This window comes from Toxorhynchites rutilus, chromosome 2 (genome assembly GCF_029784135.1).
Source record: "Toxorhynchites rutilus septentrionalis strain SRP chromosome 2, ASM2978413v1, whole genome shotgun sequence".
Classification (NCBI taxonomy): Eukaryota; Metazoa; Arthropoda; class Insecta; order Diptera; family Culicidae; genus Toxorhynchites; species Toxorhynchites rutilus.
In genome coordinates, this window is record NC_073745.1 from 80,724,647 (window position 1) to 80,741,397 (window position 16,751).

A 16,751-nucleotide genomic window follows, 5' to 3' on the forward strand; every position below is an offset into this window, starting at 1 on the left:
GTTCTGCCAAAATGATAAGCAATGCTTTAAAATATAAAGAGAAGTCTGAAACTCGTGGCCGAAAACGTTGCACCTTTGAAAGAATTGGTCGAAAGATAGTTAGACTGTCACGGACTCATCCAACTTTCCCTTCTAATAAGATCAAAGATGAACTGAACTTAACTGTGAGCGCTGTTACAGTCAGACGACGATTGGCGGAAGTCAAATTTTATGCGCATAGCCCTCGAAAGGTACCATTGTTGACAAAACGTAATGTTACAAGTCGCCTCAAGTTTGCTAAAATGCACATTGATTGCCCCGAAGCAAAATGGCGTATTGTGGACGGATGAGTCCAAAATAGTTCTCTTTGGATCGAAAGGCCGCCCAACACAGAATATCAATATCCACCCAACACAGAGTATCAACCGCAGTACACGATTAAGACAGTAAAGCACGGTGGAGCAAAAATTATGGTATGGGGATGTTTTTCCTACAACGGCATTGACCCAATTTACAATATGGTTACATCAAAATACTTAGTGAGATTGTATTGCCTATGCTGAGAAGGAGATGCCACTAAAAAGGGCCATGCAACAGGACAACGATTCGGAACAAACGAGCAAACGCGCTAATACATGGTTGAGGGAGAGAAAAATTGAGCTCATGGAGTGGCCAGCGCAGGTTCCGGACTTGAACCCGATTGAGAACCTGTGGGGAGATATCAAATGCGCTGTTTCTGAAGCTAAGCCGAAAAATGTGGATCAATTCTGGTCTGCAGTTCGTGATTCTTGGGTTGCGATACCTGTTTCTCGCTGCCAAGCACTTGTGGACTCTATGCCAAAACGATGTGCTGCTGTTATTAAGAATAAAGGTTACACTACAAAGTACTGAAGTAGATAATCAGAATATAAAACCAATTCCTACAACTTCCTTCATTTAAATGCTGTTTGTATAGTGTTAACAAGAATACTGCAATTTTTTTTAACACTGCCTTTTTGGAATAACTGATAGTTTTGATAAATAATAAAACAAAACCTAAAACAAATACCATACTTCTGTTATGCTGGAACACTCTTCAAAAATTCACTATGAAGAAAACTGGAATCAAGAAGCTAATTTCACATTATTAACATATTTCAATTCATAAATCACCACTGCTTTTATTTTGAACACAACTGTAGATGGGGTTCTGAGATAATATGTAATCCGCCATTTTGTAGCGGCCGCCACCTTGGAATTGCATTTTTCATAAATAACTGTATTCTACTAGTCAAGCCCTTTCATTTGATACCCATATTGATGGGGTTGTGAAAAAAATATATGTGGCGCCATCTTGTGGTGGCGGCCATTTTGGATTTGCATTTTTCATAAATAACTGGCTACTAGTTAAGCCATTCATTTGATAGCCATATTAGCTATTCAATATGGAATTATTATACAAATTATTCAAAATTTCCGAAAATCAAAAATAAAAAACTCCGGATAATTGAGTCCGACCTGTATTATGATTATGAGTTATTCCGAATCAATTTTACTTGTAATAACTCAAACTAAATTCACGAGGACATTATCGGAATTTAAATTGGTTAAATATTTTAGGTTTTAGTGCCTCTTTCATCGGAGTGAAATTTTTTAATAGCAAATATCACTTCAAGGAAGGACCTTCCGAGTCTAATCGAATCTGCCTGCAGCGCCCAACTAGCTGATACATTAAAATTTATGCATATATGGAAAATAATCACACCATGCATACTATGTTTTTCCCCCTCAGGGTAGAGAGAAAGTATGTTAGCTACGCAATCAGCATTCGCCGGCGGACCATTTTTTGCCTCCAGTTTTTGTTGTTACGCTATCGTCGTCATGTAGAACATGGCAGCGGAATACGGGCTGGTAACACACCACCCCAGGCCAGATGATAGGCATCGCCACTGGTACTTGTGTATGTTTTGACTCGCTCGTAATGATACTTGACATCGTTGAAGGATACCGCGCTAATGGACGTGAATATGGGAGCTGCACTATTAGAGAGACCGGTAGCCGCAAGGCTGCACCTTACCACTGAGAGAAAAAAAAGGTGTGTCATAAATATTGATTCGTTCTTACGCAAGCCGAAGACGACGCGCTCTCATTTATCTCTGATTTATTTGTTTTCGGAAAATTGGTCAATTACCGCGCCTTGGCAGCAAGAAATTGGCATTAAACTGCCCGAGTATGTACAGTTCCAGTTCGTTATTCACCATCAATTCAATTGAAGTATTTATTGCGCGATTTTATCACGATACCGCTCTTCAAGGCTATTAAAAATGTATGCTTTTTCATGCATAGTAAACATTTTTCCAGGCGGGTCTGGCTCCAGCGAATGACTTTTCTTGGAATTGTTCGCATCTGCATCAACAATTCAGTAAAATCAAACGTCTGGTCTGTCTATCAGTCGGGCCCATTCATATTGCATTCATTTTATTATACTGATGATTGACAGTTATGTATGATGGTCAAATTACGGAAGTAAAATAAAACAAAATTAACTTGGGATTACGTTTTTCTTTTTTAATTTGGATTTACTGAAAAGTAGCGATCAGTGATAGCAATGAGGATGATTCGGAATGGTAAAATGGTACACTTGTGTAAATGTATTGCAGCAAATATGTTGAGCGCCATGCATAAATTACGTGAGATTGAAAATTCCGATTTCTAAGCTGTTCTCCAATTAATTTCTGATTTTTTGTCCATGCGGAATGTTTTCCCATAAATTCGAATTTGAACTTTAGTTATGTCACAAGTTGTGTTATGTTACCAAGCAGTTATCGCATTTAGGCACACTACGATGAAATCATCGGACCACCAAAACATGCCAAACTCATTGATAGTAGATCACCGCGAATACCATCTATGAATGAGAGAACATGTCACACGACGAGTAACGCAGAAGCCTCAGACATATCTCCTGTTTATTATATTCATATCAACGGGTACAATAATAACCCTAATGATGCTTATAAACAAGAGGAACTAAATTTAAAAATTAACTTAACTTAGTCTTAAAATTAATTGTTGTCAAGAGAGTGTGTAGCGTTTTTTGAGTGAAGCACGAGACAGTTCGAAGTAGAGATGGGCGAGCGCTCACGAGCCGCTTCTTTGAGCCGGTTCGTCAGAAAGAGCGTACGATCCACGATTCTTTAAAAATGAGCCGCGGCTCTCAAATGAACGGCTCTTAAAAGACAGGCTCTTTTTTGAACCGCGGTTCATTCAAGACTGGGCTTGACTAGTAGGACAGTTTTTATGTAAAATGGAAATCCAAAATGGCGGCGGTTACAAAATGGCACACAAACAAATTTCGTCAAAACCCCATCAATATGGGTATCAAATAAAAGGACTTGGCTAGTAAAACACATTTATTTATGAAAAATGTGAATCCAGAATGGTGGCCTCCCCAAAATTGCGAAATATGTATTTTTTGACGTAGAACTACGTCTTTCATTAAGGGTGCCAAATCAGAAAACAGGTCACGTTTATATGAAATAAAGTTAACGTTAATAACTATTTTTGTCGCAAACGGATTTTGGCGATTTACATACTAAACGAATCGGAAATTCCGTAAGATTTGTTTAATATGCTATACATTAGATTCCCCTGGTTTGTAGATGGTTAAAATTCATGAAAACTTTAAGCGTTTCCATTTTCCCATACATTTGTTCTGTCCATTTGTGTGCTTTCCCGAACAGAGCTGTCAATAACGAGCAACCTATCGACGACCAACGGAGGGGAAATCGTAGGATTTAAAGTCTCCGTGAACAAAGGAAAAGGTAGAAGAATGAAGGGGAATACTTGCCAAGAGTATAAACAGTGGATCCCGCTGAGGAAAACTTTCATTCGGCATCGGACTGTTGAGCAATCTAGTTCACTTTGCTTTCGCTGTGCTTCGATCTAAGATTGGACCCCACCAGTGGTAATCCAACTTGGATATCGTCGTGTGGATTTTTCTGTTCGTTTTTGGCGTTATTCATATCGTGTGTTTTTCTTTCCGCGTCATAAATTGGACGCTTCGCGTAGTGTGTGATGAGCATGAAGAAGAGGAAGGCATGCTCGAGTCCTGCAAAAAACGAACGCTTTGCCAGGGGCAATAAAATTCCGAGGCAAGCGTCATCTAATGCTGCACGCGATGTTGGTGCAGTGAAAAGCACTCGCACTGAACCGAACGCGCCAAAAAAATATTTGGGGAATACCAAGCATCTTGAATGTCTTACTGGAATGTTATAAGTTATTTGGGTTCGCGTGCCAATCGCAACTCTGCCTTCAACTAGGATTGCATTTGCGCTAATATTGATAATAATGAAGCATTGCTACTGTTTTCGAGGTTGTTATTAACAAAAAGAGTTTATTTTGCTTGTTTAGTCACCAAGAAAGTAAATGTCGTTCTGGAATTTTGTATGTGATTAGATTTCGCTTGCCAGTAGCAAAGCCTCCTCCGCTAAGGGTGACAGCTGCGCTTCCCTCGAGCATGAGAAAGTAATGCAACTTTTTTCGAGGCCAGTAATATTAACATAAGCGTTTCTTTTGAGAATAGCGCAAAATGATGAGAAGTGTTTATATTCCTAGTAGTTTCAAGCCACCAATGTATGGCGACTTATATAAAATAAGAGTGTAGTTCTACGGCAACAATGCGGTCGTATCTTGGACACAATCTCCTATATTTTTTTCAAAACTCTATCAATATGGGTATTGATTGAAAGAACTTCACTAGTAGGACACAGTTATTCATGTAAAATGGAATTCCAAGATGGCGGCCGTTACAAAGTAGCAGACAAACAAATTTCGTCAAAACCTCATCAATATGGGTATCAAATGAAAGAGCTTGACTAGTAGAACACAGTTATTTATGAAAATGCGAATCCAGAATGGCTGCCTCCCCAAAATTGCGAACTATGTATTTTTTTTTCAAAACGCCATCAATATGGCTATCTAATGAAAGGACTTTACTAGTAGGACACAGTGATTCATGTAGAATGGAAATCCAAGATGGCGGCCGTTACAAAATAGCAGACTACATTTCTTCTGAAAACCCCATCATATGGGTATCAGATGAAAGGGCTCGACTAGTAGGGCACAGTTGTTTATGATATTTCAAAAATGTTTGGGATGTAAAGCGGGGAGAAAACTGTGTCGTTATCGAAAGCTGCTATACTCTCCCGACTGATAATTCGACATGATCAACATTATATGGATCAAGAGCAAACAGTTCTATTGATTATAAAAAAAGTTCTGTAATGAATTGATTTCGGAGCTGGTAATATTTTTTACAAATCTTAAGTCAGACGAATTAGTAGCCAAACTAAAAGAGCTTCAAGCAGCAAGGTTTTTGTGATAACAGAAAGTACAACTATGCACACTAGTCGTTGATAAGGACGCTAAAAATGACATCCATAGTATACACGCCTACGAAACTACTACAAATCGTTGGTGGTGAAGCGCGGTCATCTGTACTGGAGGAGTTTGATGAATTGGTTGGCAATCTTCGATCCTCACATGATCCAAAAGCTGTTGCAATATCTATTGTAGATAAATATTTAGTGGAACCACATTTGCTGAGAATAAGCGACCCTTAGCTTTGGTAGAATGAAAGGAAATCTATCTCTCCGCGGCTCCACCATTTTTTTTTTTAATATTATGTATTCCGGTGACTTCAGTACCATGTTAGCGAGTTTTTCCGTAAGCAGGACAAGTTTGCAGTGAAAGATGTAGTAGACTTTCATCAGATAACATTGAAAAGATAATGTTTATAAATGAAAAAAATAAAGAAGATTAGAGAGAACCTTAAGTAAAGTAATATTTTTACTATTTTCTGCACTGATTATTGTTTTAAACTTTATTTTTTATGTCTTCCATTCTTTACATATCCGAACAAACCATTTCTTGAAAAGAGCCGTCGAGCCGCTCAAATGAGCCGGCTCTTTTCATTGAGCGCACGACTCTGAGCCGCTCACCGAAATGAACCGTTTTGCCCATCTCTAGTTCGAAGTCGAAGAGAAAGCAGAACAGAAGCGAATCGTCAAACTTCGGGTACACCAAATCCGCGCATTACGTAACAATTGATGGACGAAACAGCCGGTGGTTCGCAAGACACGTTTTCCCGTCATTGCAATCGAACCACCGTCGTAGACTTCAATTATTTGAAATAATTAAGGGGGTATTTTAGTCTATTAATAAAAAAAAAATCCTCCGGGTCAGCTAGTAGTATTATAGTATTGTTCCAAATTAGATCCTCAAAAGAGAAATTAAAGGTTTATAAGCTCATTAACTAGCACTACTGCCTAGATAACTATTTTGTGAACTTTTTTCTCTTGTTGCCAGCCGGCTTGTCGGCGGCTGTGTTTACGAGAATTCCGAAATAACCAGGAACCCAATAGAATTTTTTTTTACTGAAAAGTACACGTTTATCGCCTGGTTTAGCTTATACAAGGTCGGATCCGCACATGTCACGTTTGCGAACTTTTAAGTTTGAAGCCTCTAGAATATAAACAAAAGTAAAATGAATGTAACACTTTGATTCAGTGATTGACAGTGACAGTGACTTTTCGTTACACTCTAGACAGCGATCAGCCAACGCTATATGCTGCGGCTGAGACTAAATATGAAAAGTAGAATCTGTTTCTGAAGGTTACGATAAAGTTATAACAGAACCACGTATGAAGACTACCAAAAAATTGTATTAAAGTGTTAATGATAAATTTGTTCCTTCCTAAGTTAATATCGATAGTTGAACTGAAGGCAGAAGTAGTCGTGTCTTGGACACCACCCTTTAGTTTTCTTCATTCGTGAAACTTTCTCACGAAAGTGACCTTGTTGGTGTTGGATTTATGGAGTATTACTTGAAATATCTACTCTCTCCTATTATTCCTAATGTTTTTCATATTTCATTCCAATTGCATCAACTTTTCTAAAGAATCCTTTCCAACGTAGTAAAACTTGCGTCAATGTTTTTCTTAAATTAGATTCATATGCCAAACAAGTTTGAGAATACGCGTTTGCCGATGTAAGTCAGTAGAAATTACTTTGACGAAAAATCCCCCCACAAGATCGGGAATAGAACCCGAAGCTCCTCAAATGATATGTGTGGCAGTCGCAAAGGCGCTTCTTACTGTAAAAGCAGATGATATATCTCCGTATACTGATGAGAACAGAGACGAAATTCATCTGCATCGTGACTGGATGTATTAAAAACGAATAAGTTTAGAATGAGGATTTGAAGTTGATTCTAGTTTGATGATATTATCATCGAATTGTCTATAGCATATTTAAGCGAAACTTAACCCAAGTTTCCAATAAATGCACTTCTTTCAGTTACAAATAGACGAAGGTCAATTCCGACCATAACAGCCACAGGAGTTAATCCTTTTCACTCCATTCAAAGACACTACCTGTGAAACACTCAATGTCAGGCATTTAATTACATCGTATCCTGTTGCACCGTTTTTCAGAGCCTGACACTAGCGTGCGCTAGTTGAATTAATCAAAAACACACATCCTGCCCCCTCCCTGCTGTTATTATTGTACCAATTTTCATTTTCCGCATTAGCTTTCATTCTGCATCTCAGGCGCAAAAGAGCGCCAGGTCGAGGATGGAATGACGACGACGATGATGCTGCTGTTATATACTTTGATATGTTTTGCTTTTCTTCACTTCCGCAGCCGTTTTGCGACTCGGTGGGGAAGTGCTATTTAAAATTTTCTAAAACAGGATTGCCAGGCGGATACGACCGTTCCGAAGGTACACGCAATATCGATCTGCGATGGGGCCGTAGAAATGCGGTTCACGGTGAAAAATAGGGCTATATACATTCAGGAATTTGTTGCCACACTCTGTGTATGTTGTATTGGCAATGGTCATTTCATGTTATTGAAGAATTGGTCTTACGGTTTACGAGACGAAGCCTCAATGCACGATACATCGTGTTAAATGCCATTTTCACTTTGTAACACGGCTATCGGTTCTAATTTACACTTTCAACTAGAAGATTGTACTCATCAGCGGTGATTTTCCACAAGATCTTTTATAATGGATGGAATAAACACTATCGAACACACTTCGTTTAGCACACATTTCACATTTAACACCTTTCGAAGTGTCACGAGCGTCATTCAGAAACTATACCAACGCCCTGAATTCATTCACTATATGATTTGCACACTCGACCTGGAGCGGTGTGTTTGTTGTTCTCGCTGTCGGAAACTTTTTCCTCACTTTTCCAACTCGAATCTATCATTTTCCTCGCAAGAAAAGGGCGACTAACACGATTTTTCCAACTTTTTTTTCCTTCTTCCCTTCGGATGGACATTCATTCACCACACACGAACCAGACAAATCCGTCTGGGGAGGAAAAAAACACAGCTTGCTTCGTTCAAGGATGACTCCCGATCAAACATATGCTTGCACGAACTGACATTCTCCACTCCAAAACAATCACCCACAATTTCCGATCGAATTCGAACTATCATGCTTCACAATTCAGGAAGTCACACCCGCGACCGCAAAGAAGCATCATCATCGGGGTAAAATCACATAAAATCAATCCATTGCTCAGGGCAGGGAAAAAACAGACCGAATTTAAAATCACAACATTATCGGAACGGATGGATGGAAACACTTTTTGCAGCTGAGAGCCTCACACGCGAAATGTCAGCCCTTCGAGGTTCGAGGTTCCGAAAGGACTCTCGTCGATTTCTTGCGAGATCCTTTTCTGTTGCTCACGTCGCACACTAACACGAGACTTCGGTACATTTGTGCTGCTTACGTTCGGTATCGCAGGCATATCGACAGGGGCAGAAATATCCTTTGCGGCAAGGTTTGTTTGAAGACGACGAGGGTAGATAGATAGGTGCAGAATGATTTAAGAAACAGGGAAGAAGTTTTTATTCGTTTTATACTGTTGTGTTGGAAAATGCGAATCCGGACTTTTTGGATCGCTGTCGTTTACAACGGCATTAACAAAAGACCGACTTGGTTTTCTTCGCCCTGTGTTCACGATGGTTGTCTCGCTGAAACACAAACTGGTTTTCATCACTGAAATCTACAGATTTTCACGCATAATGTTGGTGCAGGAATCGGCAGTCATAATCCCATCGTTTCTACATAAAAAACAGGAAGTGGGTTATATCTATGGTATAACCGCAATGGTGACGTAGGACTATCGTTGATTCAGTGATCATTTGTTTGAAGTTGAATCTGAATCCATTCTGAATGAAGAATAAATGAATATTCGGGGGACTTCGAAAACGAGAGCGTTACATTAGAGGTACAAGGTTTTATGCATCCAATATTGGATACGAAAATATCCTACTGATAAGGAATAATAATCTTCAGAAGCTTTCCCGCTGATTGCCCTTGATTGAAAAATCACAGAACGAAATGTATTTGGTCGCAGTGTTATATGGTTAGAAAACATTAAAATAAACTCTTTCGCATGAATTTAACAATTTCCAGGAGATCTGGCAGAATATTTTTCAGCAACGATAATATTCTTCCGGAATCTTCTCGATGCTGGATGGCATATAAACGAAAGAAGTTCCGCACGTATATATGTATATCCTCACGAAAAGAGATTGCGTTTCTTGATGATGATGTTGAATTAAAGAGGCTTTAAACTTTTCAGTTCATTCGCCTCTAACAGATTGCGTTTCACCACCAGAATATCGCATAAGTATGCTTTTTGTCCGTGATTGAATAGAAAGAAGGTGTGGTTTACGATGGCGATTTGGAAGGCAAACTAGAGGCGAATGAGCTCTCTGAGTTTGAAACTTTCAGCGACTGAGCAATAATCGATTGAGAATTATGTTTTTCGCGATGCGAAACATTTTCCGTTGCGCGCGCATCCAATATTGGAAACGAACATATCCTACTGATGGGGAAGAAAAATCTTCAGAAGCTTTCCTGCTAATTGCACTTGATTGAAAAATCACAAAACCAATTGTATTTGGTCGCAGCGTTATATGTTAGAAAATATTAAAATAAACTCTTTAGCGTGAATGTATGTTTCAATTCCCAGGGGAACTGGCAGATTATTTTTCAGCAACAATAACATCTTCCCAGATTCTCTCCGATACTCGAAGCCCACCAGTGGTTAATGCTAACTCGATAACCACCTGTTAATAGCACTTAATTGAAAAATATTTGGTCCCAGTTTTACATGGATAGAAAACATTAAAATAAACTCTTTCACATTAATGTATTTTTCAATTCCCAGAAAAAAACATTAAAATTAACTCTTTCACATTAATGTATTTTTCAATTCCCAGGGAACTGGCAGATTATTTTTCAGCAGCGATTAGATCTTTCCGGAATTTTCTCGATGCTGAATGGCATCCAAACGAAAAAAAAAATTCCACGCGTGTATGTGTGTGTGTGACGGCTGCTTCAATGTCTTCCCGGAGAACCGTTTTTCGATGCTGATACTCTCTTGGTCACTATCTCTTCTCCTTCGATGGCTCGGCTCCTCTGCCCTCCCTTACAGTTCCAAACAAACTGCATGTCTTTCAGATTAGGTCAGGCTAGGTAATGAATATCTCGATCCCTCGATCCCTCGATTCCTCGCCGTCCAGCTTGTTCAATTATGATGTTACCTTGTCGATGTCCTCACGAAAAATTAATGCGTTTCACCACCAGAATATCGGTTAAGTATGCTTTTTGTGCTTGATTGAATCGAGAGAAGGATAATCGATTGAAAATTATATAATTTTCGCGATGCGAAACATTTTTCGTTGCGCGCGCATACAATATTGGATACGAAAATTTTCTACTGATGGGGAAGAATAATTTTCAGAAGCTTCCATGTTAATTGCGATCGATTGAAAAATCTCAATACAAAATGTATTTGGTTGCAGTATTATATGGATAGAAAACATTAGAATAAACTCTTTCGCATCAATGTATTTCTCAATTCCCAGGGGAATTGGCAGGGTATTTTTCAGCAACGATTAGTTTGTTCCAGATTTTCCTCGATACTCGAAGCCCATCAGCTGTTAATGCTAACTCGATAACCACCTGTTTATAGCACTTGATTGGAAAATATTTGGTCGCAGTGTTACATGGATAGAAAACATTAAAATGAACTCTTTCGCATGAATGTATTTTTCAGTTCCCAGAGGAACTGGCAGATTATTTTTCAGCAACGATTGAATCTTTCCGGAATTTTCTCGATGCTGAATGGCATCCAAACGAAGAGTTCCGCGCGTATATGTGTGTGTGTGGCGGCTGCTCCGAACTCTTCCCGGGGAACCGTTTGTGGCATCACTCTGCTCCTGATGGATTCCCTTCTGGCCTAAGGTGCACAAACAGGCTCTTGGTGGCACCGTTCATCCGCGCTTTCATGATAAACGAAGAGCTTCACCACAACAGCGACAACATGCTCCAATCGCTGTTCAATTATAACTGAGTGGATTTCCGAGCGGCGCTCGCTTATATACCGATTGGTGATTTCAATAGCCTGTTTTGAAAACAATTTTAAGGCTATTGAAACAAGTTTTTGGATCATAAAGTAACAAGTATATAACGCGTAGACATTTTATCTTTCGAATGAAGTGTTTATCATACCGGTTCGTTCAGTTGTTTAGGAGCTATTAACGCTCAAAATCTCGGTCTCCGGCGTAACGCTTTCGTTTTCGAAACTTTGATTTTACACCCCGGTATAGAAATGAAAGACGTAGTCCTACGTCAAAACTGTGGATGGGTTATACCTATGATATAACCGCAGGGTTGACATAGGACTGCCGTAGGCTTTGTAATTCTTCAATTAGCAATAATCCCAGCTCGGATGTTCCTCATTTGGTACGATATCGCCGCTGCACAGATCTATCTTTTGTGTGTATTGATTAAATTATTGATTACACTAGTGAATGATAAGCTTTGCGCAGTGGCGATATCGTAAACAATGAGGTACATCCGAGGTGCGATTATTGCTAGTTGAAAACTAGTGAATGATAGAAACTATTTACGAATTCAATTGCAAACAAATCCCAATTTATGCATTACGGTAGTAGTTATCGCAGCAAATAGTCATAATCAACATTTTGCCTAATCATCAAACGGTATGCGTAGAAGCTCAGTGAGCTGGCGACATGAAGATATATCTTCCAATGCAGTCTTAATCAAGCCAAAGCGTTGCATTTGGACCTGCTTTTGTAGACCGTGTTAGCAAAACGAATTCCGGACTGTAAAAATGCATGGGGTTATAAAAGTATTGCCGAATGGAATGTATCTGCAATGCCGATTTTCCCAACTTCTTGGTTTCGGAATCTGTATTGGGAAAACACATTCCGGTTTGCAAAAATACAAGCGAGTACAAAAGTACCCGTAGTTTGAATCTATTTTGCAATGCCAATTTTCCCAAGCTCCATATTTTTGAAATCTGTGTTAGGGAAACATCCCAATTTGCAAAAACGCAAACGAGTACAAAAGTTCCTGCTGCTCGCATCTATTTTGTATTACCGATTTCCACAGGCTTCAAGATTTTGAAGTATGGGTTAGGGAAACATCAATCCATTCCAGCGATCGCACCTCAATCGTTGCGCAATCATAACTGAGTGGATTTCCGAGCGGCACTCGCTTATATACCGATTGGTGTGATTTCAGTAGCCAGTTTTGAAAGCAATTTTAGGGCTATTGAAACAAATTTTTGGATCAAGAAGTAACAAGCATATAACGCGTAGACATTTTATCTTTCGAATGAAGTGTTTATCATACCATTTCGTTCAGTTGTTTAGGAGCTATTAACCCTTTCATTACGGCAGTGTGCTCCGCCAAAGTGCTACCCCTGTAGGGAGCACTGCGCCGAGAACTATGCACATCGCGCTGGTGTGATCGAAGAACAGTATGAATTTCATGTCGTCTAAAGACGACGCTCGTACACACAGCTCGTCGCGCGGATGTCGTCTATAGACGACACTCGTAATAAAAGGGTTAAAGCTCAAAATCTCGTTCTCCGGCGTAACGCTTTCGTTTTCGAAACATTGAACTTACACCCCAGTATAGAAATGAAAGACGTAATCCTACATCAAAAAAACCACACCAAATCATAACCTCTCCCCCACACTTCACGTACCCTTGAATATGTCATTCGTAAAGCTTCTTACCCGATTCACCCAATACATTTACACGCCTTTACTTGTTGAAAAACTCAAGCTAGAATCGAATCTACCGGATTCTGTGCATGCTTCAAAGCTTTTCTCTTGGCTTCATTAGCTTTGTTGACTAATGGAAACTTACGAGCAAGCCAACTTCTCAAAGCATGCTCTCCGATTCTTCGGCGAGTAGTTTGATTGGTGGTGTGCGGGTTCTCTGTATTTCTCTGATAATGATCTTTGGGGTTTCCCTTACATCCATCATCATGTTGGTATCCACTCATATACCCGTTTGCATTTTCTATCCTTACCGGGTAGATCCATCACTGACCCATACGTCCTGTACTTCAAGATTTTTTTTCCAATGGTTGTTTTACCAATACCGAAGTTTCCTGCGATATGCCCGCTTATACCCACATTTTCCACGGATGTGCAAAGGTTTTTGAAATTTGAAAATTTTTCCCATCTCAATTCTTAGAAAATACTTCATCTTTGGTGATGATCTGAGCTAAAAGTCCGTATTCAATGTCGGTAAGAGGAAAAAAACCTTGAATCTTGGGAAATCGTTCTGGATCATTTGAGTGTGAGTGCGATAGAACATCTCATTCCAGCGTCTCCAATAATTTTGCGGCATGAGATCGAACGTTGTCATGAAGATCAATAAAGACTGTCCACGTTAAATTCCGGACACTTTTCTTTCAGTGCAGTTTAGTTTTCGTACTTCGTCAAAACCTTGTTGTATAACTCTCGAGCGCGTCTTTTGGCCACCAGATTTTGCTTTAGTGTTCTGCAGGCACGGAAATTGCAATATCCTTCTCGCATACGGATTCTCCGAATGGTAATTTGGTTAGAGTTGTGTTTTTTGGTCCGAGAGTCCCGGGTTCAGCTTAATTGTTCTCATTACCTTCAATCTCAGCTTCCGATCGAAGTTTCACTACGACGCGATCCAACCGAACAACAGTTGTACGATCACGGAAACGTTTCAGCACATCATAAACCATCGATCTAGCCACATTCAGCGATTTCGCGTTTTTAGTATCTGACCACGCCGGATTTTCAATGTGGGTATCTAAAATCAAATTTCTTCTCTCGGTTTCCATCCTGCACAACTTTTTCAAAACAAAGTTTCTATCGTCGAAAAACACAGATTCTCCAAACTATTTGCTATCAAAAGATTTCAGATACGCCTACTACGACCTCTGCTATGAAATAAACGGTGATTCCGAATTTCAGATGTTCCAAGCCATGGAATTCAGGCTAGTACATAGTTCTTAGTAAATTACCGAATTCAATGCAATTGATTTCACAAAATTTATTCTGGGCTGAACTGCCTGTTGCTGGTGAACCATCAGTGCTGGAACCGCATACATTATGCCAAGAAATTCTTGTAAAACCGAAGAATGAACTTACTTTCGCTAAATATTAGAACCTTTTGTAGTTGATTCGAGTGAGTAACAGAACAGTAGTTATTTTTTGATAACATTGCCTAGGGCATAACGTACGAAAACCAATAATTTAGCACAAGACGATACTTCCGTGGGCTCGTCGAGTTTGGAGTTGAATAACCTAAATTTGGTTGCCTTGATCTCAGGTGTGTATTTGGGTGTGTTCGGTGCTTGGTATCAATGGGTATGCCACCTATTCGCAGCCGAACAGTATTGCCGGATAGCGAAACTGTAACCAATTTTTTCTTCAAGCTATTTCCTTGCACGATTTCCACCATTTTCATTATATGTGGTTTACTAAGCGTTTATGAGATTGTATGAGGCTTTTTTTGCTTTGCAAAAATGAGACGACACAATATCCCTCAACAATTTACGAATTTTATCCATCTTCATCATTTAAACTCATTTAAACACATCGTTCACTCCGTTCGAAGAAATATACCGCTTTATTCGAGTATAAGGGTGGTTTCATTGAGTCATTCGTAATGCTTTTCAGACAAACCAAACATTGCGGTCTTTCTTCTCGATTCACAATGATACTTCTTCATTTTAGCAGCCATAGCAATCCCCTATAAATAAACAAAATATTTACTTTGATGAAAATAATAGTTAAAAACAGTAAATATATTGAGTTTAGAATTTGTTAACATAGAATACTGTCAAAATATTAAACTCCCGGCCCCGTCAGGCTAACGCCATATGAGCCTTGATAAAAATATAGATTTGGGAAAAAAGGTGCTTTGATTCGCTTTCATTTAAGAACTAATCACAAAGTCTTAGGATATAATCTTCCTAGGCTCTGATTCTATCCTTACCGCTGAATACTGCACGTGGGAAATAACTGAAGTGATTGTTCAGACTGATCGTGGATTATGGGATTGTTTATGTTCGGATTCTGGATCTTCTGTTATGTGATGGCTTCGTGGGTGGTCCGTTGTTGGCCGGATGGCTGATGACTTAACTATTTGTGTAACCAAACGGTGATAGTAATGTTTCAGAACGATTTTTTCCCACTCGGAAAGTGCACAAGTGCACTTTTTGTTTAAAAGCCTGAAAAATGGTAAATTTAACAAAAACCAAAAGCTTCAAGTCGGGAATAAATTACGCGATTCAATGAGAGTATTTTCTGAGGCTTCTTCTGCCTATACATGTTCAAAGTTTTTGACGTTTATTGTGAGCCGTGTTTATGGGGTTATTCTTAAGAGTGAGCAGGACAGCATTAAAATACGACTCATGGAGGACATGTCAAAACGAAAAAATATTGAAGCCTGGGCATGGATATATACATTGAGGGCAATGGAGTTGGTGAAGTGAATTTGTGTTTGTAGAATCACAGCATGGGATATTTTGTCGAGCTGATCTGATGAACACTAAAACATTTTTTAAAAACAGTGTCAACTGCGTGGTATATGTGTTATTGAAATTGTAATACACCAATTTTTTTACGCGGGGGATACGTACCTCGTAAAAAATCGCGTTAACTCGAAAATCTGCGTATAAAACCCCGTAATCCTGGACGCATCTCCAACGGATAGGGAGCGATTATACGGCAAGACACACGTTTCAATTTCAATTGAAATTAGGCGTCATCTACTTAACCCTCTACGACCCAAGTTTTTTATTTATCTAAAAAAACTATTCCACTTTTATCTCGAACTAGCTGACCCGGCAAATTCGTCCCACCCAAAATTTGTTTTTTTGTTATCAATACCTATAATAACATTCACGTTTTCTTACTGAGCGCAAGTTCATTAGTCCAATCGAAGAACTGTTCATTGACTGATATTCTAATCAACCCCGTTGAATTTACTTATTACCAAAAAATTCCTAGTACTTCTACCAAAACTCATCATTATAATATCAGATTATTTTCAGACACAATTATCGTTCAAAATTTTTCAACCACTTGTAAATAATATATTTTTCCGTTACATGGAATAAATGTTTGACACAGAAAATATGATAGAATGAAGACAGGCCCCTCCTCTCTTCTCCCCTTAGAGAGGGGGGAGGAGTGTCTATTCACCATAGAAACGTTTCGTGCCCCCTAAAATCTTCACATGCCAAATTTGGCTCCATTTGCTTGATTAGTTTTCGAGTTATGCAGAAATTTGTTTTTCATTTGTATGACAGCCCATCCTATGAGAGGGGGGAGGAGTGTCGAACCACCATAAAAACATTTATTGCATCCTAAAACCTTCACATGCCAAATTTGGT

General features: G+C 39.2%; 1 protein-coding gene and 1 non-coding gene across 18 annotated transcripts in view; one reads left to right on the plus strand and one right to left on the minus strand.

Annotated features, from left to right (window-relative positions):
• The window catches only part of LOC129768389 (probable phospholipid-transporting ATPase IA), a 250,423-nt gene that overhangs the window by 103,126 nt on the left and 130,546 nt on the right, over positions 1-16,751 (minus strand). Inside the window, exon 1 of one of the 17 annotated variants that reach the window (XM_055770021.1) lies at positions 7,892-8,682. The exons of the other annotated variants lie outside the window; for them this stretch is intronic. Coding sequence (XP_055625996.1) covers positions 7,892-7,940 — 49 coding nt within the window. The 5' untranslated portion in view covers positions 7,941-8,682. Of the gene's footprint in view, positions 1-7,891; positions 8,683-16,751 lie in introns of those variants that run through there. 17 annotated transcript variants of the gene reach the window in all.
• LOC129772079 (U4 spliceosomal RNA) lies at positions 11,872-12,010 on the plus strand. Its single transcript, XR_008742559.1, has one exon. It is a non-coding gene; the product is annotated as a U4 spliceosomal RNA (small nuclear RNA).